This window comes from Crocodylus porosus, unplaced genomic scaffold (genome assembly GCF_001723895.1).
Source record: "Crocodylus porosus isolate Cpor-Errol unplaced genomic scaffold, CroPor_comp1, whole genome shotgun sequence".
NCBI classification, from domain to species: domain Eukaryota; kingdom Metazoa; phylum Chordata; order Crocodylia; family Crocodylidae; genus Crocodylus; species Crocodylus porosus.
In genome coordinates this window covers 35,962,521-35,983,430 of record NW_017728909.1, presented here as the reverse complement: position 1 = coordinate 35,983,430, position 20,910 = coordinate 35,962,521, and the positions used below count along the sequence as shown (strand labels likewise).

The following is a 20,910-nucleotide window of genomic DNA, read 5'->3' as shown; positions in this document are numbered from 1 at the left end:
GTTCCTTGTAACGAGTCTACAAATGCTGAATAGAAAGTTTACCTCTGTTTCCAAAACTCCTTCCACTACCAAATCCACCTTCTCTGGGAGTATTTTCTGTACTGAGATTCTCACTGGCATCTACAGAAAAAAAGATTATGACTTGTAAGGACAAGTTCCTGATCAACTATTTTACTCACCATAAAAAGAGCATGCCACAAGCAAGGGTGTGTGTAATGCAAAAGCTTCTTTGGAAGAATGCTAAATTGGCTTTTATACTCAAGTTTCACACACCCACTCAATTTCAGATCTTCAAAAAAAAAAAAAAAAAAAAAAAGGGCTAAGAAGTCAGAAAGGTATAAGCTATCATCAAGACTGTCACTTTACTGAGGTACAGTGCACTTTAACTGCATGGTCTCCAGACTAAAATATCCCCAAAGGGAACAGGTACTATTTTGTACCATTTCATTCAGCAACTGTTCCATGTCACACATGAATGCTTTACACAGCATAACAAGGGCCACATAAGTACTCCAAGCATAATCACAATACAATGTTCTGCCTTCCCCTTCAGCCCCTCATTCCAATGCTGAGCAGGGAAGGCTATCAGTGAGTACTCTCCTGTGCTCTCCACCACTACCTCAAGATCCCAGGAGTGCTCAGTGATTGTCTGTTCCATTACCCAAGCCTAATCCCAATACTTCCCCACTGCTGTGTGTATGCTGAGTGCATCAATTAAGGTAGTTTATGCGCTTAACAGATACTCAAACTTGGCTTGATTGTAATCAGCTCTATTGTTAAAAAAATTGGGTACAGTACTGGTATGCATTTCAGCAAGCTATACTGTATTTTGTACGTGTACTGTACAAAGACTAGTTTTTATAAAGGAGATCTTGGACCTATAGACTTTGCAGCCGAATACCTTTGCAGGGGTACTCAACCTCCAGCCTACGAGCCAAACACAGCCCATGGAACCAAGGCAGCCACCCCACGGGGCTCTCCATAGTCTGGAAATGTGGTAGCTATTAATTATGGGCACCTGCCCCCCTGCCAAATGCCCAAACCCCAAGCTCCACCAAGCCAGTTGGAGCCAGGCTGCAACCTCTTTACCCTGCAGGGTCAGGTCTCCCCACTGCCCCACAGGGCTGAGTTGGGGCCAGGCCTTTTCTTTACCTGCCATAGGGCCAAACCATTCCCCCACCCCTATACCGGCAGGACTAGGTTACCCTTCCACACAACCAGAAGATGCCTGCCACATGCCCCAGGTGCTAGATCAGGACCACCATACAAATCTGGCCCATGCATGGACTGGGCACTGCTCTGAGAAAAAAAAACAAAAACTGGGCACCGTGCCTTATTGTATGTAATTTGCACAACAACATTATGGAGGGCTTTGACTCATGACCACACCCAATACATTTATCTTCATCATGTTCTACTTGCAGCACTATGTACCCTACATTAGTAATAATTGTTTATGGTTGTGTACTACCCTGTTGGGCAGAATACATTGTTAAAGTTTAAACAAAACCCAGTAGAAAGGTGGGGCGTTGGGGGGGGGGGGAGAATAAAATTAATAAAATAACCTCTGCTTCCAAAATTCCTTCTACTACTAAACCCTCTCATTCTGGGCTGACATCCTCGGTTAGGCTCCTCGTTGACATCTGCAAGTTTGGAAAAAGAAAATCAATTTATTTTTTGAATGTTGAACAGGTGTCAACACTTTTACCCAGGACAGCCAAATATACCACATATGGCACATTCCTTTCCTATTCAAATTTCCCTTACTTTCACCCAAATCCAGAGTAAAGGACAAGTTTTGAAGCAAAACATTTATTTGTCAAATAACAGAGCTCTTCTAGCATGCTTCCAAAGATTCTAGTATCCACACAACAAATCACTTCATTTTTACCACAGAACTATTTTGTATTCAGTTTACAGCTTAGCGATTATCTGCATCTCCTTTCATACAAAATTCATCTCTCATCTTAAGATAGAAAAAATGGCAGTACACGAAAGTTTGTATGTACACAATTTAAAGTTAATCTACTGTTTTAATTTAACAACAACAAAGGCTCAGGTTCATGCTTGGTTTTGAAATAGTGTGCCTGCAACTCAAAGAATGCATCAATTTGATCAGTACTATGAGGGATTCAGGATCTGTGTGTGTTTGCAAAATCCAAAATATTTAAAAATTGATTCTCTTGGTGTTCTATTAAAAGCTGTTGCCATGTTCGAGTAAGTCCTCAAAAAAGAAGCACGAAACAAAAGGATAGAGTCATGATCAAGTATTCTGTAAACTGCCAAGCACCATGGATTACCTTAAACAACTTCAAAACCATGTTTGAAGCATATAACACATTTCAGAAGTTAAGCACAAAGTGTTTGGAGCACAAGCAGATAAACTGCCCAGTCTGCCTGCCAAGTCAATAATGCAGAAAAGGATCGTACTGAAGGGTGACAAAACTTGTAGGAAAGTATCTGTTGCTGAGGGGATGGGGGAGGAAGAGAGGGGACCATATTCAAGTTTATAATGCATTTGATGGAAATAGCCAGAGTGCTCCAAGCACAGCTGAGTGCCGCTATGACTCTGAAGCTGTGCCAAGGACTGGAGAGAGGGTAGGGGAACTGCTGGCCTCGGTTCCCCCACCCCACCCCACTTAACTCCCTGCAAGCAGCATCAAGGACTGGATCCTCCACCCCACTCCCTGTAAGATGGAGAACAGCAGTAGCATGGGGCATTAGGTGGCAGCACTCCATCACAATTCCACCCCCCACCCCCGTCACTCTTGACAGGCAATTGGGTAGTTAACTGTAAAAACCTCAAACAGGACCCTAACCATCCCTGAACACAAATACATAACCAAATCCATTCTCTGCCACTTCTCAGAACTGTGTATTCTCTGAATGCCAGAATATTATACATGATCTCCAACATGAAGAAACAAAGGGAACTCCAGGAGACCCATCTCCAACTGCAGTACCCTCACTGGAAAGCTACCAGGTTTCAGAGCCATGAATAAGCTTTTTCTTTAAATGACAAGATAGACTACCTTAAAAATGCCATGTTTTCAACCATGGATGACAGTAGCATCCCACACCACAAAGGCATCAAAGCCTGCCTAAAATACAAACAACATTCAGATTTAATACAGCCATAGCTGATTATCCCAAAGCCCATTACAGGCTCTGAAGTGCTTCCCTCATGTAAATAAATCAGTAGCAACTTGCAGACATTGTTGTTGTGTAAATATCATCAATTCCTCCTCTTCCATTATCTCTTAGCACCAATCTCCTATGGAAGACACTGACATTGCACAAATACAGAAGAATTGAACATTTTGTCCATAAAATACACAAAGAACTCTACTGATGTGTGCAGGGTCCAAGTGTGACAGCAAAATAATAGAAAGTTAGGGTTGGAACCTCAGAAGGTCATCTAGTTCAACCCCCTGCTCCAGGATGATTTAAAAATCATGATTTAAAAATCACCAAGAAAAAACCAAGTTTCCCACTGATACTTCGCATATTTTCTTAAACAGTGGCGCAAATTGGATCACTAAAACATGTTAATTTACAACTCAATACAACATTTTACAACACCTGCCCTCAAACTCTTTTTTTAATTTTCAAATTTACTAACAGACAAGTCATCACAACACAAAACACACACTTGTCCTTAAAACTTCTCTAACTAGATTTCGTCTCCCCAACTCCCACTGTCATTTTTATTCATAGACTGAAAAAGATATATGAGTTTTCCTGCTTTTTCAGCTCCCAGTCAGTTTCTTAGCTTTGAGTGAGTGATGAAAATATTCTCTCTGTCCCTGCAGAGGAAACGACTGCTGTGAAAAGTTGGCTCAGCAACTGAAGGAACTGTTTCAAGGTGCCTGGCTAATGATTTCCACCAATTCAGGGGACTTACTTTGTTCAAAACATCATCAGTAACATGTACTGTTTAAATGGTTCCCCTCCAGCCCCAAAATTTATGACAACTGGCGTTAAGTGAGGAGTAATTTTGAGATGCCCATACCATGGCAGCATCATCTTCTTCAGAAGTTAGGCATCTACCTAGGCAGCTGAAGCAAAATGGTCGTTATGGAAGTATTTTGCAACTTGAACAACATTTTCCTTTATTCTTAGAGAAGTACATCTTTGGCTAAAAGACACATTGAATGGGCACTGCAGGCATATGTTATTAAAGAGCATCCTTCTGTTTCTTCTTCTAAGCATCTTCTCATCTTGGCCACGTTTGCAGCATTGTCTGGGACAAAACTGCGCACGTGACAGTTGAAATTTTTCTCACTGTTTATTACAACTTTCACTGCCACTTTTAAATATTCTGTTGTATGGGCATTTCCCGATGTATCTATTGTTTCTGACAGATATAAAACCCCATCTTCTGTTGTCACACAGGCACATATTACTGGATCATTGTGTACACTGCTCCACAGATCAAGGCTTAAACTGGCTAATTTCCCCTCGGTGTTTCTTGCACACTGTTCAAGTTCTCTCTCATACATTGTATCTAGCAGCCTTCCACCAATGTCTACCCTACCAGGTAGTGTGTAGCTTGGTCATAACAAGTCAACCATGTCAATGAAGTATTTATTGGTAACAATGCGAAAAGGAGAATTTGGGGCATAAATGAACCGAGCAATCTTTTCATCTATGGTGTCTTGTTGGTATTTGCTGGTCCTTACTACAAACTCATCCATGACAGTGGCTTTACTGGATGATTGAAATCTTTTGCCTCCTACTGATACTTTGTTGACTGAAACACGTTCAGTTGCATCACTGCTGCTAAAGTACCAATGGATGACTCTGAAGTTGTTGCAGATAGACAGTCAAAGTCCCTTATACTTAAATAGGATTCTGAAACAAAAGTGATTTTTGTATAGTCATTCTTCTCAGTTCGTCTCACTCTGTTATTCAGTTAATTATTTACATTCTTTTCAGCAAGGATGCAGATCCAATTCCAAATTACCAAAAAAACTAACACTGACTGCACTTAGAGTGTGCTTAATTTTGGACTAAGCCCCACGGAACTCACTGGCACTTGAGAAAACAAGTATAGGATGGGGTTCCCTTGGGGAAGCTGAGTTATGCTCAACTAAAATAGGGACTAGACTTATGGCATCACCATTGTGGTCTGGGGCCATGTTTCAAAATAAGGGGCATGTATTATGTAATATAAACTAAGAAAATAACACCCAATGGCAACTGGCAACTCCAGATTTCTCTTACTGCAGCTTTCTGTACCGTAAACTTAGGTGTTAGATTCTAAACCTAGTTAACTAATTAAGCAAGCCATAACGATTAGCTAAGCTAAACTTTTTTTTCTAGCAACATCCAATATAGCAAACAGCTTGGGAATTTACTTGTTACACACTTATACTAAAAGGCATAGAGTGAGTCTTGAAGAATGACGTATTGCAAAGTGAATTATTTAATTTACTGACTAGTTGGATCCACACTGTTCCTCAGACATACCCATATCTTCATCCACATCATTGTCTCCCAATAAGCAGCTTTCATTATGATGTTTAATTCTTGCAACTAGGCCCTGTGTCTCCTTCTTGCACTGCTTATACTTGCCACATTTTCCTTTTTTACCCAGGGAAGGTCTCTCTTACACCCAGAAGTCATGACAATTTTTCTGTTGCAAAAAAGTGGGGGAAATATAGGAAGAGTGTGTATATATGCGTACACACGCTACCGAATAATGTTTTCCCTTTTTCTTTCCAGTCCTCTCCATGGAGAACAAAGGGGGATTACTAGTGGTGTGCAAAGCTTCAGTCACCGATTCGATTCTGAGGCAGAATCGCCGAACCCAAATCAAACCGGGAGACCGAAAAACCTCCAAATCAATTCGGAAAAGATTCGGGGATTCAGAAGGCAGTCTTTCAGGGGAACAGAAACTGAGAAGGAGGGGAAGCGGAGGGGAGACTGACATCTGTAGGTAGCCAGTGACTGTGATCTTTCCCCGAGTCCCCTTCCAATCACAGTGCTCTGGGGGAGGGATGTAGAAACAGCACATAAGCCTCTGTCTGCAGCCTTTCTGTTCCTTTTGTGAGTTGTTTCTGCCTGAGCACCAAGAAAGACTCCTGTTGCACGCTACTATCCCTGCTGGTTTCATCCCACTGTGCCTTAACACTACACACATCATGAGTTTTGTTCATCAGCAACTTGAGGTGCGGTTTCCCAGAAACCCCTGCACCCATCTCCTTGAAACCTGGTAGGCCTCATGACCTCAGAAAGGACTACCATTTCTGCTGTTTTCAACCGAATCTGCCACAAAATGACAATTATAGGTATTTCAGTGATTCCCCGTTATAGTCTATGGCCGAATCTCTCCAAATCAGCACTAGATCTTCCAAAGCCCATTTGGCCAAATCGATTTCAGGACAGTGATCCAAATCAAGTCGCTGTCCTCCAAAACCAAATCGAATACTTCCCTATTCACACAGACCTAGTGATTAATAGCAGCTAAAAGATTTGTTAAGAAGAAACCATGTCAAACAACTTGGTTTCCCTTTCTGACATGGGAAATGATTTAATGAGTAAGAACAGAGTTGACATAAAAGCCTTGCTAGATTCAGGCAGACAAGGTCCTTTGGGTAGATGCAATATCTTTTATTAGACCAACTAAGTGTTGGAAAAATTGTTCTTTGCAAGTTTTTGGGCACAGACACCCTTCTCCAGGCATAGGGAAAGTTTGTTAGTGTTTGTGTGCTCTCCTGGGTAGAACAGGAGCCAATACATAAATTGAAGTATTGAACTGAAATATGTGAAAATGCAAATGCATGGCTGTGAGGATCAGCGGGGATAGGAGACAACAGGTACAAGAAGGTAGTTGGAGGGGGAGTGTGGGGAGAAGGTGATAGAACAGGGGTTTGCACCCCCCAGCACACATGCCATTAGTGGCACATGGAAACCTTTTTCCCAGCATGCTGGGAGACATGCAAAGAAATTGTTTAAATTATTTTTGTTTAAGTTGCTGCTCTGGGCTCTCCCATGCAGCCACAAGTTCCAGCGCCGCAGCAGGCACCAGGGCGGAGCCAGGACACAGGCAGGGACACCATCTGTGTTCTACTACCCCCGCTCCATTGCAGATGGCCCCTGGAGGGAGCTGCGGGTAAATAAGCCTAGGGCTGGGACCAGGGCAAGCCCTGCATACGGGTGCTGCACAGGGCCCCAGTGAGTGGCAGAGCCCTGGGCCCAGGCAGGCAGACCACCTGTCCCAACCAGGGTAGCACTGCAGTGCGGAGTGCTGGGGCTGGGCAGTTGGGACAGAGTCTGAGCAGCACTCGGGGGGGGGGGGTGCCACAGGCCAGCCAGCCTGGTCAGGCCCTTAGAAAGGCAAGGACTGGGTAGAAGGGGAGAGGGGCGGGCGCCCAGGGTGTAAGCTCAAGCTATGGTGGGCAGGCAGGTGGCTTTTAGACATTGTGGCTTTTTTGGCACTCCAGCCAAAAAATGTTGCCTACCCCTGTAATAGAATGTAGCTGGTAAGATGCAGGTAGGTTACCTGGCATTAATCAGATGGTAGGCAGGTTATAATGCATCATAAAACCATGTCTATATTATATGAAGTCCATGATTTTTTGTATCCAGTAGATTTATCAAGTGAAGTTTGTAAGCTTGTCTATGAAAAAAAAAAGTGTTATATAAATTCCCTTCGAGGATCAGAACTGAAAGATTGGGAAGAGAGTGGTTGTCTTGGGAGATGTGTGCACCCACAGGTAATTGGGTAGTTTTGTCTTTGATAGATTTTTGGTGCGTGTTCATTCCAGTATGCAGCTGTTTGATTTCTCCTATATATTTTCCATCACAACATTTAGTGCACTGGATATTATATTTCTGGAGGTATAGGTGTAAGATTCAGGAATGGTGATGGTTCTGTTGTGGGCTGTAGTTATTGTGGGAGTGGTGGCAGGTTTTACATTTCTTGTCCTGGCATGGTCTGGATTCATTCCAGTGTGCTTTTGGCCATAGGAAGTTTGCTTGTGATGAGGTTGAAGAGGTTTGCTTTTTGTTTAGAGGCTAGGATGTGTGGTTCTGCAAAGATCTCCATAAGAATTGGGTCTTCTTCTAGTATGGGTTGCAACCATTTGAGGATTTTCCATATATGTTCCAGGGAGAGATGGTACGTCATAACTAACGATGTGTGATCCGTGGGGATTTTTTTTTTGTTTTTATACTGCAGCAATACTTCACATGGTAACCAGGTGGCTTTTTCAAAAAGTACAATCTTTCTCTCTCTGGAGTGTCCTTGTTGAATGAAAGCCCTTTTGAGATTTGAGGTTATTATTGCAGGTATTCTCCTCAGTGCAAACTCAGTGATATCAGAGGGCTTAGCTTTATTACAGGTTTCTTGGTGTTTAGGGCAATTGCTTGTTCTGTGCAGATATGTACGTTGGTCCACGGGTTTCTTGTATATGGCGTTTTGTATTTTACCACTCTAGATAGTGAACATAGAATCTAAAAAGGAAACATTAATGCTGGAGTATTCAAGAGACAGCCTGATGGATGGGTGATGGTTATTGAAATTGTGATGGAGAATCAGAGACGGCAGGTTTTCAGCCCATATGACGAATATGTCATCTACATCTCTCAGGTATAGTAAGGGTTTGATGGTGCAGTTCTTAAGGAATTCTTCTTCCAGGTGGGCCATAAAAAGGCTGGCATATTGTGGGACCATTTTGGCACCCATAGCTGTGCCCATGGTCTGGAGGAAGTGTTGGTTATTGAAACTGAAGTTGTAGTGTGAGGATGAAGTTGGAGCTTCCTCCAGTTTTTTGTAGTAGGTAGCATCAGAGAATTGACTGTTGGCTTCTTTTATGTAGCTCTCTGAGAGAGAGAGGTTGTTAAAAGGTGGTGTTTGCTGTTGATTATTTCATTGTTAATTCTTGCCCTGAAGCAGTCAATATAGCAGTCAAGGTTTGACTTTTGTCCACTGTAAGGGGTTCAATCTGATAGTTTTTTTATTTTTGTTGTTAATCCTTTGATTGATGTGGTCACAGTATGAAGTATTGTTAAAAGTGGACACATTTTGGTTGTGGAAATATTCAAAACTGAGGTGTTGGAAAAATTCTTCTAGTTCTCCACATTATAGGATCTTATTAGGGTATTTTTTCCAGACAGAAATTAAGGCCTTTGGAGAGGACAGATTTCTCAGTTCTGTTAAGTGTGTGTGTGTGTGGGGGGGCGGAATTGATAATATTTAAAGGTTGACTGGTTCTGTCACTTTCATTGGGTATGAGGTTGGAATGTTGTACAGTATTGGTGCTGCATCTCCAATGGTTTTGTAGCTGGGAAAGCTGTTCCTGTAATTATTGGTTCCATTTCTTCTTTCTGTGTTGAAAGGATCTCAAGTAGTCTTTCTGTATACATTGTATGAGGTTTGGGAAGATATCCAAATGTCTCTCTCAAGTTGTTGTAGCATGTGTTGATTTCCTTGAGCTGATCTCTTTTGGAATAGGTTATGTGAATCAGATGATTGTTAGGTTTTTCTGAAGTTCTCCTGCATAGTTGTGAAGCACATTTGGAGTTGTGCAGTAGTCAGAGGATTGTAGATGTTCAGTCCTCTGAGAATGATGTTGTGGTTCTTGCATAGGCTTGGAAAAATATATAAATCACTACTGAGTTTGGCCTCTTCAGCATCACAACACCAAGAAGAAAGAAAGTTGGGTTAGATAAAACTACCCGTAGGTGGATATGTAAACAGACTGAAAAATGCCACCACACAACTACAAAGATATATGTCAAACTGGCAGGAGGTCTCCAAAGGATTTCAGAGGGTCTTGCTTTAAATCATAATTATTTTACATTCATATTAATTACAGAAAACAAAACTACAAGTGGTTGCAAACTGCCCGAACGACAGGAATTCAAACTGTTCCAGATAAACTAGAGAACCTGGCTACAGACAATAAAATGAAATTGCTTATACGCGTGTTAAATTATACAAAAAGGAAAAAACTAAGAAACCAATACACAACTGTAAAACGGAATTAGTTTGGCAGTAGCACTAAGAATCGGTGAGCTGTAGTGGATCAAAACCTCAACATGGATCCACAACATGACACAGCCACACAAAGGCATTTTGGGCTGCATTAACAAAAGTATTGTATGCCAGATACCATGACAGCATGAAGTGAGCTTTATAGCTTTAGTTAGATGCTGACTGGAATAGTGTATTGTTTTGGCACCATCTCTTAAGAAGGATACAGAGAAATTAAAGAGGAACCAGTGGCAGGTGAAAAAAGTGGAGACACCAGAATGCAACACCCCTATAAGAAAAAAAAAAAAAAAGTTGAAAGTTTTAGGCATGCTTAGTTTGAAAAAGTAGAGTTACATTATTTATTAAATACAGAAAAGGCTGACAAAAAGGTAGAAGAAAGTTGCTCTATGCCACAGATGACAGGACATGAGACAGGGAGCTTAAACTGAAAGCAAAGCACATTTAGACCAAAAATCAAAAAGGCACCCTATTGAAAGTACAGGAAGGCAATAGAACAAACCAACCCAAGGGTCCTCAACCCCTATCCTGCAGGCTACATCCAGCCCACAGCACCTAGTCATCCAGCTTACAGGGATCCCCAGGGGTCTGGAAATGTAGCAGTAGCACAAATATCCAGACCTGTGGGGAGCCCCAGGCCCTGCATGCCAGATCAGACACCTGATCCCAGTGCTGAAGGCAGCAGCAAGTTCCTTGGATGCCCAGTCCTAGCACACACAGCTCTATCTGGCTTGAGGGACCAAAATTTTGAACACCCCTGGCCTAGAGAAATTCTGGCATCTCCTTCGTTGGTACTTTTCAAGAAAAGCCCGGTAAAAAAGTTACCTGGGATAATTCAGGATTAGCAAATAATTCATCTGTGCAGGTGGTTGGACTACAAGACTCTTGAAGTCCCTTACAACCTTATGATTAGTACATGAAGTGTGACAGTTCTACCACTGTTTTTCTATAAAGCACAACCTGCATGAAATCTTTGAACACTGATACCCTCACAAAGGAATCGTTTGTTTTTAAAAAAAACAAAAAACACACCATCTGAAAACTGAGGCAAAAAAGTAATAAGCACCTTGATCATCACAAAATGAAAAATGTAAGATCCCACACAGGCTGATACAACATGGTACTCAACAACAGTACCAGTAAGTGTTAATATGTTCAAAAGAACTTTAAAATTCTTCAGCTCACAAGTCGCAAGGACCATGTTAGTTTGATAAACAAATGGAAAGAAAATAAAAGCAAAGTTCTAAAAATATTAGATTCAGAGCCTTTGTTCTTAATCCTCAGACTAAAATTTTAAATGAACAAAACATTAAAGTGTGCATGCACACACTCGACAAACAAACCTACCCCAATTCCCAAAGCTTCTTCCAAAACTGAAGCCACTCTACATGGGCTGACTTCTGTTTGGTACCTCACCACCGGGGGGGGGGGCAGCAGCAGTGAGGAAGTACATCAGTATGTCAAGTTTCTCTCTATTCCAAAGTAGAAAATTGGGCCTAGAATCTACCTACCACTATTAAAAGAAAGAGAGTCACAATTACCATTTGCAACTGAGACTGAAGTCACTTCCTTTTGCATCAGAGCACACCACCAAATTGAACAGGAGTGTCCTATTTTAATTTTCCTATCAAGCATCAACATCGGGCACTGCCTAATAAAGAACAGACTAGATAGATGATTTGTTAAAGTATAATACTCAAATACATCTACAAACAAATAGAAGCATCTTCAATGAAGCTTGTCATAAGCATGTTCCCAGGCAAGATGCATTTGGTAACCATGCCAATTTAAGACAAGAAGAAATGCAAAAAACTCTAAAACTCTTGGTTCGGAAATTATACATTTTTATTAAACTAACTAAAGAAATTGCAAAAAAAAAAAATCATCTTTCTTTTTAAGCTTTCGGGCACACGCACCGTTCTTCAGGCTGAGATGGTACAAATCCTCTTGGGTACAAAATAAATTTCATTTTGCACAGGGAAATTGAGGCTAAAAGTCTGTTCCCCTGGGTCTGTGAGAGTCTTCTGGGCGAGTTGCTCCTTGATGTGCAGATAAGGCTGTTCTCACCCTAAATGTGTCAGATGTCAGGAAGGCTGGGAGGCTCAAAAAAAATAATCTTTCCTTCTTGTTCAACAATGAAGCTTATATTTCCAAAAAATATTTCTTGCACATTTTGGTTAGTCTAATAAAAAGTATCATCTCTGAACCAACAGTTTAGAGTTTTACATTTCTTTTGGTCTCAGACCAACACAGCTACCAAACACATTCCTGAAACATGGAAGATACTGTATTTTTGCCAATTTTGGAAACATTATAGAAAAAAGACATCTGGATTAACAAATTATTTGGCTGGATTCACAAATTATTTGGGCATGGAGGCAAAGAAAGATAAATCTCGGTTCATTAAGATGCTTCTAGTGATCCACGTGTATGTGTTTTGCTATATTCCACTACAGATGGCTAACAACTACATCACCAAGAAAGATTTTAAAACTATGGCTTTAAAAAGTTATTTGATTATTACTCATATCACATGTCATCTTGGAGTTGGAACTGGGAAATACATTTCTTCTAAGGAAGAGCTGAGGCAATTACTGCAAAGTATTTCTCAAAGATATCCTTTACTGAATGGATTTTTTTGAAGTAATGATTCAGAAATGTAGGAAAAGGGCAGAGAGAATACAACCTCATTACCTCCTGCTAATGGAGCAGAAACTCCATATTTTCAATTGTAAGCGAACTATTAAAAAGCCAATGGAATTTCATCACAAGATATAGTTTCTTCATTAGTAGTTTATTTTTGGTTCAATAGAATATGTTGCTTTGACTCTATGATCCTTTGGGGTCCGTTCCGGCCCGAATGTCTAAATGTAATGAACATTTTAGGAGGTTTCAGCAGTCAGCACTTAAAATGTTTTCTGCAGATTTCAGGCAAATAAGGCAAGAATTATAGCAAGGTTCTACTTATTAGAAAGACTATTTGAAATCCATTTACTTCAAGTATACTTCTTGTACTTTTAGATAAAGCATTCCCTGATTTAATTCCTGCTTATGATTTATTTTTGGCAGGAGCAGGAGACCATTTAAAAAAAAAAAGGCAACAAAAAAATAGAAAGTTCCAAACTGACACAGACATATAGAAGCATATAAACCTCCCCACACCCCTCCACCACTTTCAGATAATCTCTTTTATTAAAAAGTATATGAAAGAAGGGTTTATCAATTTATTTGGGGAGGGGAGGGGGATTGAGATCAAGGAACCAGAGAACAGGTTGGGTAGATTTAACAAGTGATCTTAAAAAGTTCAATCAACCATCAGATCTGTCTGTAAAACACAAATGGGCACCAGATTCATTTGTTCACTTACACACCTAGGAAAGCTTGGGGCTAAGGTTTAGGATATTGTCTGGGAAATTGTTTTTATAAGTGTATATGTTTTTATGATTTTATTTTATTGTAAACCACTCTGAGCCCTTTCTGGAGAGGGAAGCATGCAGAGTCTCAATGTACATAAATTTACAATGAGAAGTAACTCATGCAATAAGTGGCCAAGTGGGGGGTGGGGAGAGAGACAATACAGAACAAAAGGATGAGAGATACTGGTCGACTCCCAATTTGTGAACACTTTTTGGAGATCGCTGAGACCCTTAATGCAATTTTTAATAGAACCATACTCCTGTACAGTACAGAAAACTCTGCTATGGTCTTCAGGGGTCCCTGACAGACATTACATTTAAGATACAACTAACAGGTTTCATAGATTGTTAGGGGCTGGAAGAGACCTTGTAGATCATCAGGTCCAGTCCCCCTGCACTAGGCAGAAAAAGACAACTGGGGTCAAGTGACCCCAGCAAGGTGACTGTCCAGTCTCCTTTTGAAGATTTCCAGGGTAGGAGACTGGACCACCACTGGAGAAAATTTATTCCACAGTCTGGCCACCCTGACTGTGAAGTTTTTTCCTGGAATTGAGCATGAAGCACCTTCCAGTAGTTTGTATCCATTGCTCCCAGTCTTCCCCAGGGACGCCCTGGTGCACAGCTGTTCACCAAGTTCTTGATGTACATCGAGTTCCCCAATGTAGTGGTAAGCCACTACCCAGTCCTCTCTCAGCCTTCTCTTCTGTAGGCTGAAGAGGCTCAAATCTCTCAGCCTCTCCTTGTATTGCTTGCCTTGCAAGTCCCTGATCATATGAGTGGCTTTTCTCTCCCTCTCAAGTTTTTCCACGTCCTTGTTTAAGTGCATAGCCCAGAACTGGATGCGGTACTTCTGCTGTGGTCTCACCAGTGTGGAGTACGGTGGGAGTATCACTTCCTTAGTTTTGCGTGAGATGCATCAGTTAATGCATGCCAGCTTGTTTGCCCTGCTGGCCACAGCACCACACTGCTGGCTCATGTTCATGCAATGGTTGATCACTACCCCTAGGTCCCTTCCAGCCATAGTGCAAGTCAAATCGTTACCACCAAGCCTGTAGGTATGTTGGAGATTGTTTGTCCTCACAGGGAGCACCTTACACATCTGAGTGTTGAACTTCACCTGGTTCCAGTCCTCCTAACTCTCCAGATCTGCAACTTATCTTCTGGCATGGCCACACTCTCCCATAACTTGGTGTTATCTGCAAACTTAGCCAGTGAGCTTTTCACCCCCACATCCAAATCCTTTAAAGACACTGAAAAGCACTGGTCTAAGCACGGGCCCCTGAGGGACAACACTGGCCACTTCTCACCAAGTCTACACAGATCTGTTCACGAGAACTCTCTGGGTCCTACCATGCAGCCAGTTTTCCACCCACTCAACTGCTGAGCAGTTAAGCCCACAATCTTCCAATTTTTCCACCAGGATATTGTGGGATACTAGTTCAAAAGCCTTCTGGAAGTCTACGTATATAATGTCGACCTTCTCTCCCATGTCCAGGTGGCAAGAGACCTGTTCATAGAAGGAGATGAGATTGGTAAGACGTGACAAAGCCATGCTGGCTGTTGTTCAGAATCTTACCCTCAACAAGCATAATCACATGTAAATTTTTTAATGAGTTTCTCCAGGATTTTCCCTGGGATGGAGGTTAGGCTGACTGGCCTATAGTGTCTGGGTCCTCAGTCTTCCCCTTCTTGAAGATGGGCACAATGCTGGCCCTCCTCTAGTCCTCAGGGATCTCCCCTGCGTGCTAGGATTTCTGAGTCTTGGCTGAGGTCATTATGGAACCCCTGGCAACTCCATGAGCACTCTTGGGTGAAGTCCATCCGGTCCTGCTGACTTATGTCTAGCTTTTCTAGTTGGCTTTGTACCAGCTCAGCATCCACAGTGGAAAAACTATCATTCCCACTATGGCCCACCCCATGATCCACATCTCATTCGTCCTTCCCCTTGGTCTGGTGAAATACCAAAGCAAAGTGGGCAGTCAGGAGTTCAGTTTTTTCCTGAGTGTCCGTTACCAGCTGTCCCAAGGTGTTAAGTGGGGGTCCCATGCTTCCATTTGTTTTCCTTCTGCTCCCTACATACCTAAAGAAGGATTTTTCATTGTCCTCGACACCCTTGGCTAACAAATTCAAACTCAGTCACCACTTTAGCGTTCCTAATCATTTCCCTACAAATGCAGACCACTATTATATCGTCCTCCTGGAGGACTATCCCTAGTTTTCACTGCATGTACACCGCTTTTTTCTTTTTCCAAGATGACCACGATATTCCTATTAAGTTAGGAGGGCTTCCCAGCCCTTCTACTACCTTCCCTCTTAATAGGAACGGTTTTCTTTTGTGCTTCGAGGATTGCGCCCTTGAGGTACGACCACTCTTAATGCACCCCATTCACCTTCCTTCCCTGGTCCTGCATCACCTCTCCTACTAATGCCCTGAGCCTGCTGGAGTCAGCATTTTTTTTAGGTCCAGGACTTCAATCCTGCTGGTTGATTTGTCAACCTTGCAGCAGACAAGGAACCTGATGAGCACATGGTCGCTGTCGCCCAGGCTACCCTCAAAGTTCAAGCCACATACCAGATCATCGCCTCTGGCCAAGACCAAGTCTAGGAGAACAGTACCTCTGGCTGGCCCTTGCACTTCCTAGGTCAGAAAGAGCTTCCCAATTACAGTTAAGAAGCTACATGACCGATCCAACCTAGCTAAGTGTTCCTCCCAATCTATGTCCATGTAATTGAAGTTGCCTATGACAACCAAGCCCCTTGCACACATGGCCTCTGTCAGTTCTTGAGAGAACTTCAGATCAATTGCCTCTCTTCAGTTCAGGGGCCTGTAGTAAACGCCTACAGTTGGGTCTCTCACTTTGTCCACCCTGCCCAAAAGCTTGATGCAGAAGGTTTCAAGCTGCTTATCTTTAGAGCCAATGTCAGCCTCCAAAGAGGTGTACTGCTCCCTCACATAGAGAGCTACCCCTCCGCTTTTCTCCCTGCTCAGTCCCTTCTATGCAAGGTATAGCCCTCTATGGCTACACTCCAATCATGTGAGGAGTCCCCCCAGGGATTCTCTACCAGGTCATATTGCCCACTAGAGAGCAGGAGGGCAAGCCCCAGCCCCGACCCCTTCCCCGTCACATGCAAAGAGCAGGGCAACAGCTCTGCAGATCTCAGGTGCAGCTGCTTGCAGCCTCCCTTCCACGTGCTGTGGTTTCATGATGGGTGGCAGGGGCCTGCAGGCCAGCTTGTTGCCACACGTGCCTTGGGGCAGATGGCAGGGGAGGGGCCAGGACTGCACTGCCACAACAAGGATCAGGCCCCTCACAGCTCCCTTGCCATCCATCCCTGCCAGACCAACTTCTTACAAGTTGAGGCTCCCAGTGTTTTTGGCACTCTGCCAACTCCTGCTCTAGAGCCTGGAAGGTTCCTAAGCCAATTGGGGCCGCCAGCCTCTGGAAGCTCCAGTCAGCTGATCAGGACTCTCCCAACTGAAAGTCCCTGCCAAACTATCAAAGCTTCAAGGCAGGGGAACATGCCATGCACTCCCACAGCTAGTATGGGTGCACCAATAAAGATTTTATTAGCCAATATCTATAGGTGAGTATTAACCAACCATAATCAGCCAATGCCAATCCGGTAACTGACATTTAGTAATAATGCAAGGCATTTTAAACTATTGACATAAACCTTTTTTTGGCATGCTCCAGCAGCCTCTTAAGTCACATGCATCAGTATCTTGGCACTTAAAAATGGCAGCAGGGGCACTTCAACTAAAGCTCACTGAACGTGGGCTTGGGACTCTCTGCCCTGCTGCCTTTGCCCTGGAGCCCCACACTGACCTCACACCCCTTGCCTGCCCAGCACTGGGGGAGCACAGCTCACCACCCCCACTGCTGCCAGGCAGGCAGAGGGCACGTGGCTGGCATGCGTCTCCCAGGAAAAAGGCAGCAGAGCAGTGAGCGCTGAGCCCACGGCAAACGGCCTGCATTCACCCCATGCACTAATCTGAAGGGGGACATGCCCCCCCCCACACCAAGGGGTGCACACAGCAGCGTGGAGCCACTCCCAGTATAAGTCACCCATTGCTCCAACCTGCCCTGGCTTGCATGCATCACCCTGGTTGGGCAGTGCCCCCAGCCCCTGCCCTACTTCTTCCCTCTCTCACCATAGGGGGGGCTTCAAATCTGTCCCCCCCCAACCCCATCCTCTCCACAGAGCTGCTCTCCATGCTGCCTGGCTGTATTTGTGGCCACGTGCATGTATGTAGCCATGCATGTGCACATGGGCCCCGCATCCCACTCCCAGCAGCCCCAAGCAGGATCCCTTGCAGGCTAGAATGATGCCCACCTGCAAGGGGAAACTAGAGCACCCCAAGGAAAAACAAGGACCAACAGTCAAACTCCTCCAAGACTGTTCTAGACTGGAGATAAGAAAAATAAAAAAAAAATATGTATTTACTGTCCAAGCCCCCAAGATCTGGAATAGAGTCCCTCCAGAAGTGGTGCAGGCACCTACTCCGGATTCATTCAAGATATGCTTGGATGCTTATCACTGAGATCCTTTGACCCTAGCCATCTTCCTGCCACTGGGGCAGGGGGCTGGACTTGATGATCTTCGAGGTCCCTTCCAGCCCCAATGTCTATGAAACCTGCTATTTCCCAAGGGACTCAGGCATCTGGGGTTCCCAGCCCCATGGGGAAGAGGGAATCCAGGTGTCCAGGGCCCTGGCCAGAAGGCATAATTATCAGTAAGATTTATTGGCTACAAATGGCCAAAAAAAGACAATAGCCAATGTTGTCAGTTCCAGCTTATCGGTGCCAATCTGACAGGCAACCAATGCATCAGTGTACCTCTAGCAGCTAGGAACCAAGTTTGAAGGGGGAGCCCACAATATTGATATGGGATCCTACAATCATACTTCCTACCATGCGTGAGGCAGAAAGCACAATTGTTGGGATCCCACAACAGATGTTAAGGTAACAGCATGATGGGATCTAAGTATCAGCATCAGATGATCATCTATCAGCCAGCCTCAGGTTTCTGCTGTTGGCAGTCTATTCTTTGACTGAGAGAACCCCAACAGTTTACTCCACAGATCAGTCAACTCATAATTCAAAATGATGTATCCATCACCCATGTAGATTCAATACTCTTTGCAACAATACTAGTCATAGATTGTAAGGCCAGAAGGAACCTCAGAAGATCATCATGTCCAGTCCCCTGCACCAAGCAAGGAAGTTAAACTGGGGTCAGGTGATCACAGCAAGGTGACTCATCTCTTGAAGATTTCCAGGGTAGGTGATTGCACCACCTCTGGAAGGAGTTTATTCCACAGTCTGGACACCCTGACTGTGAAGAGGCTTTTCCTAATGTTGAGCCTGAATCAGTCTTCCAGGAGTTTATGGCCATTACTCCTAGTTTTCCCCTTGGGCACCTTGGTGAAGTTGCTCACTCAGCCCTTGATGTACTCCCCTAGTGGAGCAGTACACTACTACCAGGTCCCCTCTCAGCTTTCTTTTCTTAAGGTTGAAGAGTGCCAGATCCCTCAGCCTTTTATCATATAGCTTGCCATATAAGACTCTGACCATACAGGTGACTCTCCTTTGGACTCTCTCAAGCTTGTCCACGTCCTTATTAAAGTGCAGTGCCCAGAACAGGATGCAGTACTCCAGCTGCAGTCTCAGCAGTGCTGAGCAGAGCAGAACAATCACCTCCTTGGCTTTGCTGGCAATGCATCAATTGACACATGCCAGGACAGTATTTGCCCTACTGGCTACAGTATCGCACTGCTGGCTCACATTCATACTGTGGTCTATTATTACCCACAGGTCCTTTTCATTTGTGGCGCTAGTCAGTTTGGTGCTGCCAAGCCAGTAAGTGTGCTGGGGGTTGTTCATCCCAAGGTGCAGCACTTTACATTTGTCAATGTTGAACTTCATCAGGTTCTGATCCACCCAACTTGCTAGCCTGTCTACTCAATGCTTTGTATGAAGTAAGTTATACGGAAAGCTCCCATACATTCATCAGCATGTTCAGTTGGTTGGAACTTCTGATCCAAATAATTCATTTGTATTTCTCAACCACTTTCAACTCCATAAGCACAGTACCACAGATACCAATGTTGAATACAACCCTCAAATACACCAAAGAGACAAATGCCTAGCAAATCTCTGATTGAGTAAGTCCAACAGAAGAGAAGCTGCTCTGATAAATATAGTAGGCAGGACAGGTATTCACCCATACCAGTGAAAGAGTTGGTGGTCTCTATCTTCAAAAGCTAACCCTTGCTAAGCACTCTGGACTAGTGTTGGGATGGATTTGGAAGGGTGGGGATTCTCCTGAATGACACAAACAAGTGTGGCATATTTTTGCGTTCCCTCACAGCATAACACAATCTTCAGGTATTCTTCTGCAGTGGTTTTCACCATTTTTTTTAAAGACTCACAGCACACTCACAGGTTCAAGGTACCCCTCACTAAACTCAAGACACCCTATGAAAATTGCCAGCTCTTAGTTTTCACTTGATTTTTTTACTACAGAGAAGTAATACAGCAATTCTGCTGTGAAGAATTCAGAAAGACCACAACAGGTCAGAATGTTCTTAACACTATGGATTCCTAGTTGAAATCTAGGTTTATCCTGTGAATCATGTTTGCACATCTAACAGTGCTAACATTATGTGGCACTCCAAAGCAGGCCCAAAAGGATCTCAAGACACCAGAGTGACACAGCACCCTAGTTAAGAAATCACTTAGCCTGCCCCTCTCCCCACACTCAAATGCAAGCTGAAACTTCTGTCCCTCCCCCTGTTAAATGCAGGGGGGACTTGTCTTGGATTCAAGTAAACACAGTACATCATCATGCTTCATATTTAAAGTTCCTAGATATTCAAATTATTTAAGTAATACCATTTAAAAATTGTATTATTCCTCAATTCCAATGAAATAAGGAAAGGCAAAATGAAAGAAAAGCATCAAGGCACAGAAGAAAATTCAGCACCAGATTAAAGGTTGGGAGTCCAATTCAACCAGGGTAACAAAGTTCCACAGCATACATGCAGTGGAAACAGTACTCATATTTGAACAACAAAATGAAAGGAAAAATTAAAAAAAAGATTCCGACACAAGAAGCTATGCAATGCAGTACAGATAAAGAAATAAACTGTATTGAACACAATTATTTTTGGTGCTCAAGAAGCAAGGCTCTAGATTTCTGAGGTAGACAGTAATACAGTATAACTTCATGAATCCAGCATGCTCAGGACCAAGCACCTGCCGGAAATGTGAAAACTCCAGATTTTTTAAGCTGCAGCAGTGGCTGGTCCCAGAGCAACAGCCACAGGTGGAGTAGCAGCACCGGGTGGTGGATGGCAGCAGCAGCTGCCACATTCAAGCTTCCCCTTCTGCTGCTCTGGGACAAGCCACTGCTACTCCCCGATGGAGTGTAGTTTAAGAAGTGCCAGATTTTCAATAATTCTGTGTTTTTGATATCCAGATGTTTGAGGTT

General features: G+C 43.3%; 1 protein-coding gene and 1 long non-coding RNA gene across 9 annotated transcripts in view; one reads left to right on the top strand and one right to left on the bottom strand.

Annotated features, from left to right (window-relative positions):
• The window catches only part of DDX4 (DEAD-box helicase 4), an 88,484-nt gene that overhangs the window by 45,568 nt on the left and 22,006 nt on the right, over positions 1 to 20,910 (bottom strand). For 7 of the 8 annotated variants that reach the window (XM_019532078.1, XM_019532081.1, XM_019532077.1 and 4 more), the window contains 2 exons: positions 1,566 to 1,643; positions 43 to 120 (listed from right to left, as the gene is read on the bottom strand). In XM_019532078.1, coding sequence (XP_019387623.1) covers positions 43 to 120; positions 1,566 to 1,643 — 156 coding nt within the window. Of the gene's footprint in view, positions 1 to 42; positions 121 to 1,565; positions 1,644 to 11,347; positions 11,397 to 20,910 lie in introns of those variants that run through there. The other variant, XM_019532084.1, reaches the window with a different exon arrangement.
• LOC109307920 lies at positions 7,514 to 20,728 on the top strand. Its single transcript, XR_002100403.1, has 3 exons — positions 7,514 to 7,524; positions 9,866 to 9,876; positions 20,630 to 20,728. It is a non-coding gene; the product is annotated as an uncharacterized LOC109307920 (long non-coding RNA).